This window comes from Lissotriton vulgaris, chromosome 2_1, assembly GCF_964263255.1.
Source record: "Lissotriton vulgaris chromosome 2_1, aLisVul1.2, whole genome shotgun sequence".
Classification (NCBI taxonomy): domain Eukaryota; kingdom Metazoa; phylum Chordata; class Amphibia; order Caudata; family Salamandridae; genus Lissotriton; species Lissotriton vulgaris.
The window spans coordinates 309924164-309942579 of record NC_141687.1 but is presented as its reverse complement, the minus strand read 5'-3'; the positions used below and the strand labels follow the sequence as shown (position 1 = coordinate 309942579).

Sequence of the window (18416 nt, the reverse complement as noted above, 5' to 3'; positions counted from 1 at the left end):
CCCAAGACAGGCATTCTGCAGCACACATAGGAAGAGGAAAATGCCTCTCAGTAAAACAACCCCACCTACAACACAGACACCCTTGCGCCATGATGCAAATGTGCCTGAGTTGGTGCTAGGCTGCCAAAACCTTGCCAGAGCAGCAGGAATGTGCTGTATTGGATAAACTGTACTGCTCTTTTCCTGTGACACAGGGCAGTGCATCACGGTGACTTGCTGTGCTGCCCTGCACCGCACAACTGGTAAAGATGCCCTGAAGTGTATGTATTCAGCAGTTAGGAAAGCAAAAATGAAGCACATTTTTTGTAATTCTGAAGTGAGCAGAAAACAGAGATTTTAATAGGATCAAAATAAAACAGGACACTTTATTTTGGGATTAAAAAATTATAAATATTGACAGAAACCTGATTTTTGCACATTTTCATTTGAGAGCTATATAACATTATTAGTAAAATGTTTGTGGAAATTTAGTGCCTATTTAAACGGAAAATGTGCTGTCTGTAAATGAGAAATGCGCTACTGCATTATGCTTAGTTACACTTAAAAATCCTCATCGCCTCATGTCTGTTAAGGTGGGTGGTTTGCAAAAGTTGGGTTGTGGTTCTAAAAAGTTTCGGAAGTACTCGTGTTCTCCATCTAATGTTACAAAATGCCTTCCACTGCCTGCACATCGCCTATACAGATTGTTCCTTCTGCTAAACAATGGATGTTTGTAACCTGCACATTACGGGGCATATTTATGAGCTGCTGTCGCCACCAGAGCGTCACTTTTAATGACACAAACTTTGAAATCATATCTGTGAGGCCACACAAAACCACTGCATGGCTTTGAATGGCCTCATAGATGTGGAGTAAGGCAAGGGAGCGCAAATCAGTGTGTCGGCATACTCTCTGCTCGGAGGTGTTTAATGGGCTTTGCAGTAGGTGTTCCCACGCAATCCCATGGATTTTTATGCTTCCGTGATGTACAAGAAGAGCATGTAAACCTGGAGAAGCACCAACACCTTACGCTTCTTGAGGTGAGGCGTAACAAGAGGAATTCCTTTATTTCTCCTCGTTTACTCCTCGTTCCATGTGTTCTGCATAATGCAGCACACATAGAAAGAGAAAAACGCCTAATAGGATTGCTTTGGTGTAGGAAGGGACCCCTTCCTGCACAGAAACAATCCTAACGACAGCACAGGCACCCTTGCACCATGCCTGCACTGGCACTAGGCTGCAAAAGGGCTTAGAGAGGACCGAGACGCGTTGCATGTGAAAGGGTCCGCCAGGGAGGGGTGCTCGATACAGAGGGATAGAAGAAGGCAAAGTTGTGTCACTTCTGTATGATAAAAAGATTATGCCATAGGAATAACGACGGAAGGTTATATCGATATCTACTTCTAGGCAGTAGGAGGTTCGATCAATGAAGTGCTAGCCCCCTGCTGTGCAATAACTGACCCATAAACATTGGTGGCCAGCTATAATATTGGGGATCTGACCTTGACAGTGCAGAAGTATCCATTCAAAAAACAAAAGGTAGGAAGGCAAAGGTTTCGTACATGGTAATCAAAAGCGTAATTTACCCTACCTTTATGACAAGAGGTTAAGAAGGATGGGTTAAAATCACGCTTTTATTTTATTTTTATAGAGATTGGCTAAGTGGATGACGAAAGAGTCCATGCAAAACAATTGTGACCTTTGGACAATTAATCTTTGGATTGGATTTTGAAAGCAGTCTAATCATTTCTACTTGAAAAGCGTTTGCTTTGATGTGATGAGTCCAGTTAGAGATATGTAAATGTTGTTAAGCTTGCAGTCTGTGATTGAAAGATATGAGTGGAAAAGAGTGAGAAAGTATTAAGCATCAGTATGAAAGACAATGTGCCTGAGTGGGTGGTAAGAACAATTGAAGAGTTACCCAAGTTTGCATTTTGGTGAACCCCCGGCCTACTGAGTGGGCTAGTGCTATAAATTGGCAAGTCCCTTTGTGGTGATGCCATATTTAAAATTCTGATGTTATACAAAACTGTAATATTCTGTTCCCATTGATAAGTACCTGATCTCTTTGGTTTTAAAAATGATCATTATGTACTGTCAGACAATTATAACAAATGAAGATGTGAATATCATAGATGTTGATAATAAAAGTAATATTTATGTGAATTATATACAGGTTTTAATCATGGTTTTGCATATGTGAAAGATATTTTTTTGTCTTGAAGAAGGTGGTCAAAACCAGCATTATACCACCGAAACGCGTTGATGTCATATATATTGCTGAATCTGTGCCACATATGGATAGAGTAGATGTTGACTTTTATAACCATGTGTCCTTGTTGCTCATTTCCATAAATTAGCATGTAATGAAGACAGAGTGTATTGTCTGTTGTGCTCTCTCTGTTGCTTTTTATTAACATATTCAGTCAATTTTATTCTTATGTATGAAATATGCACTCATATTTAAACAAAAGATAACTTAGGCTTTAATGCCGATGGAGCATTTATGATGTAATGTGATGAGATGTGTTTATTAAAATTTGTTGCTATTGTGTATAATTTTGTGGTACTTTACTTACTCAAGCTTGGGATTATGAATGCATGTAGTACGAAAGTGAGATAAGTGGCTGCATGATTGAATAATATTGATGAGATTGGTGCGGTATTCAGTTGACCCAAAAGGGAAATATTTGTGTAATACTGTTAATACTATAATTATCCTAACCTACAACATCCCTGAAGTGAAGCACTGTTAAAATGCACATGTATGTGTTTGAATGTATAGCTTGAAAAAAGCACAGAAAATCACACATGTAAATAAATCCAGATCTTTTTTAAAGTCTATATCTTCCTGAGATCAGCTCCGTTTCCGAAGGGTCTCCAGTCTCGCATTACTATTTCCATAATTCACAACTCATCTTTCATAGTCATGCTGACATCGATCATGGAAGATCTTTGGAAAAGTCTAGTTGTCATTTTTTCTTCCAAGAAGTAATGAAAATAGAAGGGCTGCTATCACTGACAGGAGTCACAACTCACAGCCCTGTGCCTGGTGGGTCCACTCACACGCTGCTTCTTCTTCGACATTACATTTGATTTGTGTCCCTCTGAGGTGCAATTAGTCACGTCCCAGACAAGCCGAGGTCACGTCTCAGGCAAGCCAAAGCTTAATCAAGATTCCGATTAATAAAGAAACAACAGCTGCAACAAGGGCAAGTCCACGACGGAAGAACAGCTCTGGTGTGGGCCGCGACCCAGCTGGATGATCACCTAGGGGCCCTGGCTGGTCTGCTTGTGTCTTGGCTTGGTGGATGTCAGCCATGGCTATACCATTCTGCAACTCTGGTTCCACTGCAAAACATGAACAAAGTGACGTACTGTTAATTCTTACATTAACACACACTGCAATTCCCAATCAAATAACTTGTATTGATCAGTGTTTAGCTTCTTTAAAACCTGCACTCTTCAAAGGCAAGTGCCTAGGTTGATATGCACTCTAAGCCTGTAATTGAGAGGCTGCTCGTGGGTAGATGTGCAGATGTGCGGGTGCTGGGTCAGTGCTGGTGACTAGCTAAAGTAAGCCTTTTGAAAAGTTCACAATACAAGCCTGCAGCTTCCCTCCTCGCCAAAGAGTAAGTTACGCGATAATATCTACCTCTACTGAGTAACGGTTGATGACGCAAAAAAATTGTGAAGGTTTGGGGCCTTTTGTATGAAAAGTACCATTTGCGATTCTCAAAAAGAGATTTTTTGCGAATCGCTAATTGAGAATCGCAAAACCCTATGTATGTAGGGTTTGCAAATAATTTTGCTAATCCTACATATTCCTTAATTGTGAATCGCAAATTGTGAATCGCAATTAAGGAATACCTCCCCATTTATTCGCCTATAGGAATAAATGGAAACACCTTCTCAATTAGCGATTCCTAATTAGAGAATCACAAATTGCAAATGCAATTTCAAGGGTGCCAGGGTGTCAAAAAGACACCCTGTTACACCCCTGAAATGAGCATGGGTGCAGATGTGGCGCACATACATGCCCTAAGGGCATGTATGTGAGTCACATGGCACCTTGAAAAATGCAATTACATGCATTTTACAAGGAAATCGCAAATTACCGCCAACTTGAAGTTGGTGGTAATTTGAGATTCCTTAAGTCCAAATTGTACTTTTTCTGTGCTTCTGACATTCCATTTAAGGACTCGCAATTTGTGATTCCTTAAATGCAATCGCAAAATAGGAAATCGCAAAATTTGCGATTCCTTATCTTGCGAGGGTTACTTTTGTGTCATACATGACACTGCTGCTTTGCAATCGCAGAATTGCCTTCATACTGAAACCGGAGAGGGCTCAGTTCAAAACGCACAAACCATGGCAGTGCCAAAGGCTTCAATAATCTGTCCTTAACTTATGCATAAAAAATTGCTTGCTGGAGCTAAACATTTTTTTTTATTGCAGCGCCACTACCCACTACTACTGGCACCACCCACTGCCAGCAAGGGCACTGCCCAGTGCCCCAATACTAAACCACCCCTGCCCGTAAGGTATGTGGTTTGAAGGAACTTCAAAGGCTGTTGTGTGAGGGATTGATTTGTGCTTTCACTTTTAGCTTAGAGGATCTATTCGTGTGCAATTATTTCACACAACAACAAATAATCGAGGAGAGGTGCTGTAACTTGGTCACTGCTGGTGGGACCACAGCAGCTCAAGTGTTTTGCTTGATGTCTGGTGCTGCCATGGTAACAGGTTAGAATGGTAGGGACTTGGAGACTGGCTGTTGGAGTGTGAGGAGCCAACAGGGCTGTGCCGCACTTGCTGGTGGACTAAAGGAAGATTTGAACAAGCCGCTGCGTCCAGAGTACTACTTCCACCATTTTCAGAGTGTTTGATGTGTATGCACCATATGTAAGGCGGACAGGACATCCTCTACTTTTCCGCCAAAAGGGTTGTACTGGCAGTCCCAAATAGAAAAAAAATACATCACACCGTCCACTCTAAAATAAACTGATGCGCCTACACAGATGCCCCTAACTCCGCTGCTCTGTCGATTTAGGGTTTCCAACAGCTGGGCCAGCACAGGCATTGCCACTGGAAACATGACAGTTCAATCGAATGAATATAGAGCGAAAAGACGATCAGCTTGGCAAACAGGGTCTTCGTCCACGTTTGTGGGGGATGACTCTGCCTGCCAAACTCTTGCATCACGCCCTAAATCTTTACATTATCTCATTTGGCCAAAACGATCAAAACCCTGCTCGGATCAATTACTTTTCATTATATCATCTGGGTCAATAGCTACATAGAATGTCGTCTGATCTGAGTTCCCTGTGGTTTTATTTCCTCTGATATCATCATCTGGCCAACGACGGTTTGCTGTAATTTCTGGTGCTAATTTTTAATTAGTGGTTGTCAAACCTAAAAACAATCTTTTTTTGTCAAAAAGTGTAGGTAAATATGCTACCTTCACTGTGCTTGTCGGTCACAGCTCACTGCCCACTGATTACCACCGCTTCATGTCTAGGTGAAGCATAGGAGATGTTGTGCAATGTTTGTCTTGCTAATGTGTTGGGTCTGTTAGGATGCTGGCTGCATCCTACTTTAAGGCACAGCACTGAAGGTACTACAGGCAGGACATTGTCTCGGAGATCATCGATGAGCTTACCTAGGTGAGGGCGTAGAGCCCTGGAACAAGACAGCCAAACTCCATTAGGAGCAGCCCCACTGGCCAAATCACTCAGCCCTTCAGAAAATACCCTAGTTTTCTTACTCACAAAATAGTCAGTGTAGGAAGGTGGATATCTGACTATGGTTACCCCCAAACTTTTTGCCTGGTGTTTAGCTGGTTTTTGACTTAGTTGGCCTGGGATCCTGCTATTCAGGGCCCCAGGCTGATTGCTCTCTCCTTAAAATGGACTCCATGTACCCTAGGTGCATAACATAATTGGAACTGGTTCACCTTATAGGCCCCTGTAACAGTGTACCCTAGGTACCCAGGGCATAGGTGCATCCAAGGCCTACCAGGGGCTGCAGCACGTCTTGTGCCACCCCTGGCCTGGCCTCCAGATTTGACACAACTGGCTGATCACTCAGCTGGGGTAAGTTGGTGTAATCACCTCTTACTTAGATATAGTATCCCTATATCTAACCTTAAACTGGACACATGTTAACCTGTAAGCCATTCCTATGGAAGGCCCCTGCAATCCTGGGGGCAGAGTGCATGGTTACATGTGAGATGGTGCTCTAGCATGAGCTGAGCCTGTCTGCAGCTGTCGGGAACCAATCCCTAAGCTGTTCTGGGATATTGCAATACCATATACTCTTAAGTGCATTATAATCCTCGCGGTTATATGCTATCTTTGGTTTGGCTTTATCAAAACATGTCGAGTAAGGTGTCATACGAATTGGAATACTATCCCCTCGCCAGTTCTGGCGATGGGGATAGCATTCCACCCTTCTAGAGGGACACGACATGTGTGTAGCCTTAACCCCGGTTAAAGTTAACCAGAGCCTCAGCATCACAAAATGGATGCTGCCACCACAGACACAAGTCTGGCCTCCTGCTGCTGACCGAAACTCGGCAGATGGTGGCCTGGACAAAGGGTTTCCTGCCTGGGGAGGTGCGAGCACCACCCCAGACAGGGTTTTGTGTATTGGGTAGGACAGGGCTGAATAGATTGAGACATGCCTGGGGCACACAAGGTGTCCCTGTGCATAAGCCAGCCCAAACCGGTTCTGGGGCTTTCCAGCCCCAGTCCTGGCGAGGAGCTGGACAAAGGAGAGGGGGTGTAACCACCCCCCTTCCTGGTCCCACCCATAGGGGAGGGACCTAGCAGGAGATCCACCCCTCAGATTGGAATAAGAGAGGGAGCAGTGCCATTGCACAGCAGATCATCCTGAAATCAACTTTAAACAAGAAGAAGACTGGACTTCGACATTCTGCTGCACAGAAGACTGAAGAGAATCTCCCTAGTGGCCTAGGAGGGGCCACCCTGTGAACACAGGCATCACCCAGCACCTCGACGTCTGCTTTGCCGCCGCCTCCCGCCGGAGCCCGAGTGCAGAGCCTGACAAGACACAGTTTCCCAGACTTCTCCCAGCCCAATCCACAGTCCCTGCAAAGAAGGGACCCGTGGAGGCACCGAGAGACGTGGGAGCGGCCATCTTGAAAGACCCCCGAGACGCTGACTGCGCAGCACCCGAGGCTCCCTCGACTCTGTGCTTTGGGGTTTGAGAAGCCCCACAACCGAGCAGCATTTGCACCAAAGATCAGCCCTCCAGCATCTCCACGATCTGCGTGGGGCCCTTTTGCTTTTTGCCACTCGACTCGCCATCCCGGCCGCTTGTCACGTGGTCAGCGGCCATCTTGGCGACGAAACCTACAATTTACACTGTGGGTCTGGTTGCTCCAGACCTGCCCTAGCTCCTGTGAAAAGGAGCACCCGCTCTGACCTTGCTGGTCCGAGTGAACAGCATCTTTCAACTTCTGCGTGGCTTGCATTTGCCAAGGCCTGTTTGCTCCGATCAGGTCGCCGACACCGCCAACAGCGAGAAGCCTACGTGGGACAGTTCGTGACCGACTCCTGGACGTCCTCGACCCCGGGTATCCACGTGGCTGCAGAAAGAAGCTACCTGACAACGCCTGTTTGCACCCGACATCGCCTGGTTCCACTCTGGTTCCACGGCAGTCACTGGCTAGTGACTTTGAACACTGTCCCCTCTGCTTTCAGGTCTTCACATCTACAGATCCACCCTTGGATCCACCGGAACTCTTCTCATCGAGCCGCCTGCAGCATCTCCTGCTCCAAGCACCATCGACCAGCGTGACGAAACCCGACACATCTTCGACCCTGTGCACCCGCTTCCTGTGGGTGAGGTAACTCAGCTCCGCCGGTGCTCCTGCACTGGTACACATCCCAAGGGCCTGTGTTTTAAGTTTCAGCTCCGTAGGTCACTCGGAAGGTTCCTAACTTTCTAACTTTGTGCTTTTTACGCACCATAGACTTTGTATTGAGAAGTGCGTGCACTTTGGACACTGCACCCGAGTCCCGTGGGCCTTTCCCGACTTAGCTAACTCCAGTCTCGAATAGCTCCAGCGATTCCCAAGGCCCTAGGCCTCTTCACTTTCCTCCTGGTATCCCTTATACCACTTATTTAGTATATGGTTTAGGTGGCCCCTAGGGCTCATCCATATTGTGCAACTTTTGTGTATTTTAAACTGTCTTGTGATTTAACGCTTGTGCTTCTGTGCTCATAAAGAGTCCAGGGGATTTTATAGTTAATAAATCAATATATATTTTCAATATATATCTGTGTGGTGTCCCTTTCATTTGGTATTCAAGGGGGTTGTGTATGGTATAACAGCTGGCTTCACATGCCTTTCAGAGTTTAGCCTAAGACTGCTTTGTCCACGTTACCACTAGGATAACTGGTCTACAAGGTTGAATTACAACCATCATCATAAGGGTTGCTTGGCATGGTACAAAGTGATCACTAGAACTAGTGAGCATTATATACCAGGCCAACTTCTCACATTGGTGAGCAGCGGATTGGGATCTGAGCTTGCTGTTGTTTTACCATTACAATCTTTGAGATTATCATTTGAAAGATCATACAGGTACCTGCTAGGTACATATAAAACAAGACTAGTATACTTAAGTTCTACTGAACTTAGTTGTTGTAGAGCAAAGGGAGTAGCACACCCTAGCTACAACTACTAGATAGGTTTAGTAGGTAAACACCAGTGTAGGTAGATTGCAACACATCCACCCACACTAGAGCAATGTCTGGAACAGAGGGGTCCAGTGGACTTACTCCTGTTGAGAGTGACCCTCCAAGGGCACCATCCCAGTTTGCTATTTTTCCCTTTAAGGAATTAAGACAGCTTTGTGTCTTAAGGGGTCTGAAGACAGGGCCTTCCCCTACTACAGACCACCTAAGAGAGCTCTTGGATCAGTCTGAGGCTCTAAAGACCTCTAAAGCAAACCCCACAGGGGATGCTGAAGGAGGCCATCCTTCAGAGGATGATACTGTAGACACCCCTGCCCCTATCATCCTGGTAGATGAGGATGCCTCCACCACTGGAGCTCCTCAGGTAGATGTAGAGGAAGAGGAAGAGGAAGAGGAGGAGGTGGAAAGCAGTGAGTCAGATGATGACAGAAATAGTCAGGTGCTGGTCAGTAGACTGAACCAGGCTAACTTAAGCTTACTTGGGAATGAATCAGGTAACAACCCATTCAGACCCCCAGGTGGACTTAACCAGAAGCCTAGGAGGAGAAGGACTCACTCAGGTGACTCTGACAACTCCCATGCTTCTAGAGGTTCTCATGGTCACTCTAGAAAGAGGATGACTAGCCCTCAGAGAAGGGAACATGAGGCCAAATTGAGAGAATCTCAAATTAGAGAGGCTGAATTGAGAGTCCAGAGACAAGAGTTAGAAATTGCCCTGGCCCAAGAGAAACTTGCTAGAGCAAGACAGCCTAGAGAGAGTGGATTAGGATCCACTGGTGGCAGCAATATCCAGAAGGATAAAGACAGGTCCTTTGATACAAGAAACCTGAGTAAGATTGTGCCCCCCTACAAAGCTGGGGATGATATCCATAAATGGATTACTGCAATGGAGAGAGCCTGCAGAGTACAGCAGATCCCTCAGGAGCAGTGGGCAGCAATCTTGTGGCTCTCCTTTGAAGGTAGAGGCAGAGACAGACTCCTCACAGTTAGTGATGGGGATTCTAGAAACTACATGGTCCTGAAGAGTGCTCTGATTGATGGGTTAGGCTTAACCACTGAACAGTACAGGTTAATGTTCAGAGATACCCAGAAGACACAGACTCAGGACTGGTCTGAATTTGTTGAATGTGCCACTAAGGCTCTGGAGGGCTGGTTGCTGGGAAGTAAGGTTACTGACTATACAGGATTGTATAATTTAATTATGAGAGAGCAAATCTTAAGTAATTGTCAAAATCAGCTTCTACATCAGCACCTGGTTGACTCTGATCTGACCTCCCCACAAGAATTGGGTAGGAGGGCAGACAAATGGGTCAGAACCAGGATCAGACCTAAGAACCAGGGTGGTGACCAAAAGAAAGAGACTACCAAGCCTCAAGAGAAGGGTGGGGATAAAAGTAAGGAAAAGACTTCCCCAGGGCCCCAAAACTCCAGGGATGGGGGTGGGTCCCAAGACACTTCTACAACCCAGAAAAAGCCTTATTGTCATACCTGTAAACAGGTGGGGCATTACAAAACAGATAGCTGTTGTCCCAAGAATGGCAATAAGGAGAATATACCTCCAGGTAAGGCTCCAACACCTCCTGTCACTGTTAGCAGTGGTCCCCCAGGTGGTGGGAGCACCCCCAAGAATTTGGGTGGGTTTACTTTTGGAGGACAGGTGGACTCTGGCCTATCCAGGTCCCCTAACTCAGATACTCTTGTCTATGAGACTGGCATGGGGTTTGCCAATTTCACTGCTTGCCCAAACACTTTGAGCAAGTATAGACAGGAGCCCCTCATCAATGGCTTGAAAGTTGAGGCCTTCAGAGACACAGGGGCTAGCATCACCATGGTGGCTGAATGTCTAGTCCCCTCAAGGCAACTTTTACCTGATGCCAGATATCAGGTGACAAACATTGATGGCATAGAAACCAATCATCCCATGGCAGTAGTCAATCTTAGCTGGGGAGGTGTCACTGGCCCAAAGAGAGTGGCAGTGTCAGCAAACTTGCCTGTAGATTGCCTACTGGGTAATGATTTGGAAATCTCAGCCTGGGCTGAGGTTGAACAGCAAACCCATTCTAGAATGGTAAATCTCCATGGAAAGGTTAGTGGGGCTGTAATGGCTACAGCCCCAATTCAAGATGTCCTTCCTGAAAAGGTTGGGAGGGCTGAGCAAACCTCAGCCCCATCTTTAGATAACTTCCCTCCTGGAAAGAGTAGCAGGGCTGTACTAGTAACAGCCCATACCCAAACTGAGTCTCCTCCTGAAAAGGTTGGTGGGGCTGTGATGGCCACAGCCCAAACTCAAACTGATACATGGGTAGTGAAGCCTGAAATGATGGATCACTCCACCCAAACAGAGAGCATTGAGGAGGAAGAGAAATCTCCCTCCCACCAGACTTTAGGAAAGGATCAGCCTCCTCAGGGAACTGATCTTACCCCTGATGAAGGAACTGTCCCAGAGGTTGTTAGGCCTGGCCTAACAGAGCCTCTGATGGCAGTGGACCCTTCTCAGGTGGGACCCAGTCTGAAGCAGGTAACCTGCCCCTCTCTACCTTGCCTTACTCAGCCCGGGGCTGCAGAGGACAAGAAGGACAGTGAGACCCAAAGGGCCCCCTGTCAAATAAAGCACCCCCATCAACAGATTAGGGGCACCGAAACTAGTAGCCCTAGTGAGGTGCAAACTTTAAAAACTCCTGAGGGATCCCCCTTAAAAGTAGTTAGGGACCTCCCCCAGATGGATATTGTTGGGCACAGCCAAACCTGGGACCCTAAGGGCCCAAACCTGAACTGTCCCTCCAGTAAGCCAAACAGAGGGACTCAGCCTCCAGCTTTAGGTAGCCAGAGGTTGACCCTGAGAGCACAGTGCAACTCAGTCAAAGAAAGAAAGGCACACATGGTGGAGAGTGATTGGAGGAAGCTGAGCCCTACAGAGGAAACTCACTTCAGTACTCCATCCCAACACCAACCTTTGACTTTGCAAAGACACACCACAGGTAGAGATTCCCTATGGTGGAGACCCTCAGATACCCTTAGGGTGAGGGATTGCTTAGTGGACCATGAAACAGGGGGTTACCAAGCCAGAGCTGGTACTTCCTTATATGGCCACTTAGGCAATATAGGCTTACCTGGTCAAGGATAGCCTTATCTCCTTTCGTTTGGGGGGGGTTATGTAGGAAGGTGGATATCTGACTATGGTTACCCCCAAACTTTTTGCCTGGTGTTTAGCTGGTTTTTGACTTAGTTGGCCTGGGATCCTGCTATTCAGGGCCCCAGGCTGATTGCTCTCTCCTTAAAATGGACTCCATGTACCCTAGGTGCATAACATAATTGGAACTGGTTCACCTTATAGGCCCCTGTAACAGTGTACCCTAGGTACCCAGGGCATAGGTGCATCCAAGGCCTACCAGGGGCTGCAGCACGTCTTGTGCCACCCCTGGCCTGGCCTCCAGATTTGACACAACTGGCTGATCACTCAGCTGGGGTAAGTTGGTGTAATCACCTCTTACTTAGATATAGTATCCCTATATCTAACCTTAAACTGGACACATGTTAACCTGTAAGCCATTCCTATGGAAGGCCCCTGCAATCCTGGGGGCAGAGTGCATGGTTACATGTGAGATGGTGCTCTAGCATGAGCTGAGCCTGTCTGCAGCTGTCGGGAACCAATCCCTAAGCTGTTCTGGGATATTGCAATACCATATACTCTTAAGTGCATTATAATCCTCGCGGTTATATGCTATCTTTGGTTTGGCTTTATCAAAACATGTCGAGTAAGGTGTCATACGAATTGGAATACTATCCCCTCGCCAGTTCTGGCGATGGGGATAGCATTCCACCCTTCTAGAGGGACACGACATGTGTGTAGCCTTAACCCCGGTTAAAGTTAACCAGAGCCTCAGCATCACAAAATGGATGCTGCCACCACAGACACAAGTCTGGCCTCCTGCTGCTGACCGAAACTCGGCAGATGGTGGCCTGGACAAAGGGTTTCCTGCCTGGGGAGGTGCGAGCACCACCCCAGACAGGGTTTTGTGTATTGGGTAGGACAGGGCTGAATAGATTGAGACATGCCTGGGGCACACAAGGTGTCCCTGTGCATAAGCCAGCCCAAACCGGTTCTGGGGCTTTCCAGCCCCAGTCCTGGCGAGGAGCTGGACAAAGGAGAGGGGGTGTAACCACCCCCCTTCCTGGTCCCACCCATAGGGGAGGGACCTAGCAGGAGATCCACCCCTCAGATTGGAATAAGAGAGGGAGCAGTGCCATTGCACAGCAGATCATCCTGAAATCAACTTTAAACAAGAAGAAGACTGGACTTCGACATTCTGCTGCACAGAAGACTGAAGAGAATCTCCCTAGTGGCCTAGGAGGGGCCACCCTGTGAACACAGGCATCACCCAGCACCTCGACGTCTGCTTTGCCGCCGCCTCCCGCCGGAGCCCGAGTGCAGAGCCTGACAAGACACAGCTTCCCAGACTTCTCCCAGCCCAATCCACAGTCCCTGCAAAGAAGGGACCCGTGGAGGCACCGAGAGACGTGGGAGCGGCCATCTTGAAAGACCCCCGAGACGCTGACTGCGCAGCACCCGAGGCTCCCTCGACTCTGTGCTTTGGGGTTTGAGAAGCCCCACAACCGAGCAGCATTTGCACCAAAGATCAGCCCTCCAGCATCTCCACGATCTGCGTGGGGCCCTTTTGCTTTTTGCCACTCGACTCGCCATCCCGGCCGCTTGTCACGTGGTCAGCGGCCATCTTGGCGACGAAACCTACAATTTACACTGTGGGTCTGGTTGCTCCTGCCCTAGCTCCTGTGAAAAGGAGCACCCGCTCTGACCTTGCTGGTCCGAGTGAACAGCATCTTTCAACTTCTGCGTGGCTTGCATTTGCCAAGGCCTGTTTGCTCCGATCAGGTCGCCGACACCGCCAACAGCGAGAAGCCTACGTGGGACAGTTCGTGACCGACTCCTGGACGTCCTCGACCCCGGGTATCCACGTGGCTGCAGAAAGAAGCTACCTGACAACGCCTGTTTGCACCCGACATCGCCTGGTTCCACTCTGGTTCCACGGCAGTCACTGGCTAGTGACTTTGAACACTGTCCCCTCTGCTTTCAGGTCTTCACATCTACAGATCCACCCTTGGATCCACCGGAACTCTTCTCATCGAGCCGCCTGCAGCATCTCCTGCTCCAAGCACCATCGACCAGCGTGACGAAACCCGACACATCTTCGACCCTGTGCACCCGCTTCCTGTGGGTGAGGTAACTCAGCTCCGCCGGTGCTCCTGCACTGGTACACATCCCAAGGGCCTGTGTTTTAAGTTTCAGCTCCGTAGGTCACTCGGAAGGTTCCTAACTTTCTAACTTTGTGCTTTTTACGCACCATAGACTTTGTATTGAGAAGTGCGTGCACTTTGGACACTGCACCCGAGTCCCGTGGGCCTTTCCCGACTTAGCTAACTCCAGTCTTGAATAGCTCCAGCGATTCCCAAGGCCCTAGGCCTCTTCACTTTCCTCCTGGTATCCCTTATACCACTTATTTAGTATATGGTTTAGGTGGCCCCTAGGGCTCATCCATATTGTGCAACTTTTGTGTATTTTAAACTGTCTTGTGATTTAACGCTTGTGCTTCTGTGCTCATAAAGAGTCCAGGGGATTTTATAGTTAATAAATCAATATATATTTTCAATATATATCTGTGTGGTGTCCCTTTCATTTGGTATTCAAGGGGGTTGTGTATGGTATAACAGCTGGCTTCACATGCCTTTCAGAGTTTAGCCTAAGACTGCTTTGTCCACGTTACCACTAGGATAACTGGTCTACAAGGTTGAATTACAACCATCATCATAAGGGTTGCTTGGCATGGTACAAAGTGATCACTAGAACTAGTGAGCATTATATACCAGGCCAACTTCTCACAGTCAGTCACAACACTGTCCTCTCAAACTGTGGTGCGTGATGAAGTCTATGGCCTTCCTGAATTCTAAGAACACATAATTCCAGAGGGTTGGGGGACCCTCCAAGCCATGTCTGAACCCAATGACAGCTCTTTCCCTGGTTGCCCTTAAAAATGCCTCCACCAGGGAATTACATTCGACATTGCTGCCCTCCACCGTGGCCCAAAAGGCATTGGTTCACCTTAGATCAAATAGTGTCCTGTTTCTTTGTTATCCCATTGGAGAAATTGCTAGCCTCTCCCAGTGGGATGTTCTTTTCAGAAGGGTCCACCCTTGAAGACCTACTTCACATCTCTCCTGGGGTCCTGTGACTTAAAGGACATGAATGAGAAATTTTAGTGAAGGCGTTGAGGTAACTCTAGAGATCCATCACTCCAATGGGGATTCTGTGTCCCAAGGTGATTAACCTGAAGACTCGCCCGAGGCCCTGGCCACCCAGTGAACATTGGAATGGAATCCTGACCAGGCAGCTCCAGTTCATTAACATCAGATCACATCTCATACCTCTCGGGGGTCTACCTCTGAGGTAGGCCCTGAAAAGAATTCAGTTATGCCGTCATAATTTTGTATAATTTCCGTACTTTTGCATTATGCTTGCTAGGAGATATTACAAAAATTACGCTATCATGCCAAATTGCACAATTACGTGCACCTTCTGAGCCTCTCTTCTAAGGGTTTCCCTTTGGAAACACTCCTGATTAGCATCATCGTACCACTCCTTGGCTCCCTCTTCCATGGCCAATGCAATCACTCCACTGTACCTCTGTGACTTTATAAGTGGATGCTCGTCCCCAGACTGATATAACTGATCACCAATCTCATGTCTTCTGTACAGCAGAGGAGTTTATTGGAGCATATCGTGCAGCCTGGCAATGACCAACTGGCAAGCATGGAACTTAATGAGTCATTACTAAGACTGGTCTATGATGGTGACATCACAGAACGAAAGTAGTCACAACACAAGGCACTCTATGAGAAGACCCTTTGAAATCCCACCAAAACCTTCACCACTTTCCCCCTTTCTGCAAGTTCACCCAAGCTATGGTATGCAAGGACTGTGACAACTTTAAGATAGTTCTCAGGAGCCACGAACTGCAGGACAACCATTGTATCGTTGGCTCCCTTGCCTCTGTTGTCAAGCAGTGGTTGCTCAAAATGCAGTTTTTTGGAATGGTCGGCTGTTCAGTGGATCTGCGGAGCTCCACTTTCAACTGGATATAAATGAGCCTCAGTGGGCTTCTCTTCCATGTGGAACATGACTGTGGATAGTGCGGTGTTTAACTCTGGATAATTTCTCCTCGTGTGGCCGGGCAAACCACAAGATAAATAGTCATATGCTGACTTATGCTTGGCATCCTTGCCCATGTCTGGGCTCTGGCCCTCCAGAGAGGACCTATTCCCCTTGAGATTCTCTTCTTGCAGGAAGTCATGGGAATTGCCTCGTCCCCTTTCATCAGCTTTCTGGTCACGCTGCTAGGCACTGTTCTCCAGTTGGGTTAGAGCTATCCAGCTTCAGACCCTTGCTTGCCCTGTTCACCAACCACTTAGTAAGCAGGTAACCTGAAATGTATCTCTATCACCTCAGAAGACCTATCTGTGAGGAACAGTTGAGAGTTGGGTAGCTGGCTAGATTGTGCTGGAGCTTCCGCCCTGAGTTTTTCATCCATACACATTAAAATATTGGAAGTGGCCTACCCTCATGTTTTGGTCCATCGCGAATTACATAAAGCTTCGGTAGAAAAGTCAGTATGTATCAGCACTCTAAAGGGTGCCCCTCTCAACTTCAGGGCACGGTTCTGAGGGTCTCAAGTCACTACACAGGAAAATATTCACCACTCTGGCATAATTGCTGAGATCACAGATGGAAAATGCCAGGAGCCTTAGAGAAGCTCAGGCAAGGCCAGCATAGGTCGTCTGAGACATGCTGGAGATTCTCTGTCCCTAGGATCTTTCAAGCGGTCCACCCACTGTCTCTCAAGAGAAGCTTGTGTTTGTTTGTGTTTTACTAAATCTTTAGACTGAGTCTGAAATGCCGTCCTACATGCAACCTGCAAGTAATTAATGTGCCAAGGACCCAGTCCTCTAAAATGAGAGCTGGTGTTCACCACCAACAAAGACTGGCTCAGATTTAGAACTGGCCACCATTAATGACCAGAGCTTTACTTGCAACAACAGGGCTTATACTGCATGGGCTCTTTCTGGCCAAATACATTCATGGTTTATCTAAACTGGAACTGTGATTCTGTAGAAAAACATTATTTTAAGGATATATAAATAGAGAACATATTATTATTGACAGTGCATACAAAATGGAGTTTCATAACTTACCTCCAACATTCAGGGACCATTCTGCGTCCAAATGAGGTTTGGTTGTCATATGTTTCACACCAGTGCGTTCTTGAGCCTAAAATGAAATGTGTTCAGTTGTGTACTTGAAAATAAACAAACATTCAGTACCCATTCACCTTTCGAGAAGAGTTGTTTATTACCAATATGTATGCATAATGAAATGTTTTACTAATACAAATCTCTTTTACCTACTCTTCCACTTCCTTGCACCAGCCTTTACTAATATTGGGTGAGCTTTCATATTAGAAAAGCCCCTTCTGGTTTAGTAAACTCAGCTATCAAGTCTGATATTGGGCTTCTGGCAAATTGTCTTCTTTCAGGGATGGGGGCTATTAAGAGATAATGGGCCAGATGAACAACCATTTGCATTAGCGAATCGCAAATTGCGAACAATTGCGAGTCGCAATTTGCGAGTCCCTAATGCAAATGTACAGTAGTGTCTGAGACAATGATAGCGATTCCTAATGGGGTCGCAAGTTGCAATTTACGACCCCATTAGGAATCGCAGGCCCTCCCAGGTATGGTGGCATGCTGGGATCAGCAGACCTTCATGCCTGGGACTGCTTTTCAAAAAAGCAGGTTTTTAAAAAAAAATGCATCCCGTATTTCTTAAAAAAATACAGGATGCATTAAAAAAAATAAACGTTTTTGTTTCATTTTTCAAGGGCAGGCAGTGGTCCTTGGGACCACTGCCTTCCCTAAAAAAATATTTTCCAATGCATTCCCAAAGGGGAAGAGGTCCCCTGGGGACCTCTGCCCGTTTGCGAATGCTTTGCCACCTACTTGAAGTAGGTGGTAAATTACAACTGTTTTGCTTCCTCAATTGTGGTCACAAAACAGTCACACGTAGGGCTCAGACTCACTATTAGGAAGGGACCTCCTTGAAACGCCCCTTCCTAATAGCGAGTCGCAAATCTTGATTAGCGAGTCACTAATAAATTGCTACTTGCTTATTCGGGTTTATACATGGCCCTTAGGTATTTTTACATGCGCAAACAGGTCGCAGACCCGTATGTGCGTGCAAAAATATGTTGTACATCTGACCCCACCCCCCTTTTTTGCCTTCTGTATCCCCGGTTGTTTCCGCCGCTGCTCCCTGTGGCCACGCCCCATCGCCGCCCAGCTCCTGCCTCCCAGCTGCTCCACCCTCCCTCTCCGCCTCAAATGGCGACCACCACCAGGACGCGCCGATTGCACGCCGAAGGCGCACCATAGGCAAGCCCGTCTGCGCCCATCCGTGCCTGAACCGCGCCCAGCGCCAGAATCCCTGGACCCCGAAGCCGCCACAACACCAGACTGCACTACGACTCCAGCACCCTACACACACTCAACCCCGGACGAGATCACTCCTGCTACCGGGCCATTCCGAAGCGCACCGAAGGGCCCTTCACCTGCCGGAACTGCAGCTTCACCAGCATCCGGCCTGC

The 18416-nt window shown here is 47.2% G+C and overlaps 1 protein-coding gene across 1 annotated transcript in view; it reads right to left on the bottom strand.

The window, feature by feature from the left end:
• Nucleotides 1-1634: 1634 nt before the first annotated feature.
• The window catches only part of LOC147730243 (multidrug and toxin extrusion protein 1-like), a 574971-nt gene continuing 558189 nt past the window's right edge, over nucleotides 1635-18416 (bottom strand). The window contains exons 17-18 of the mRNA XM_086955004.1: nucleotides 16969-17044; nucleotides 1635-3330 (exon numbers count right to left, since the gene is read on the bottom strand). Of these exons, the coding sequence (XP_086811130.1) occupies nucleotides 3131-3330; nucleotides 16969-17044 (276 nt within the window). The 3' untranslated portion in view covers nucleotides 1635-3130. The remainder of the gene's footprint in view (nucleotides 3331-16968; nucleotides 17045-18416) is intronic.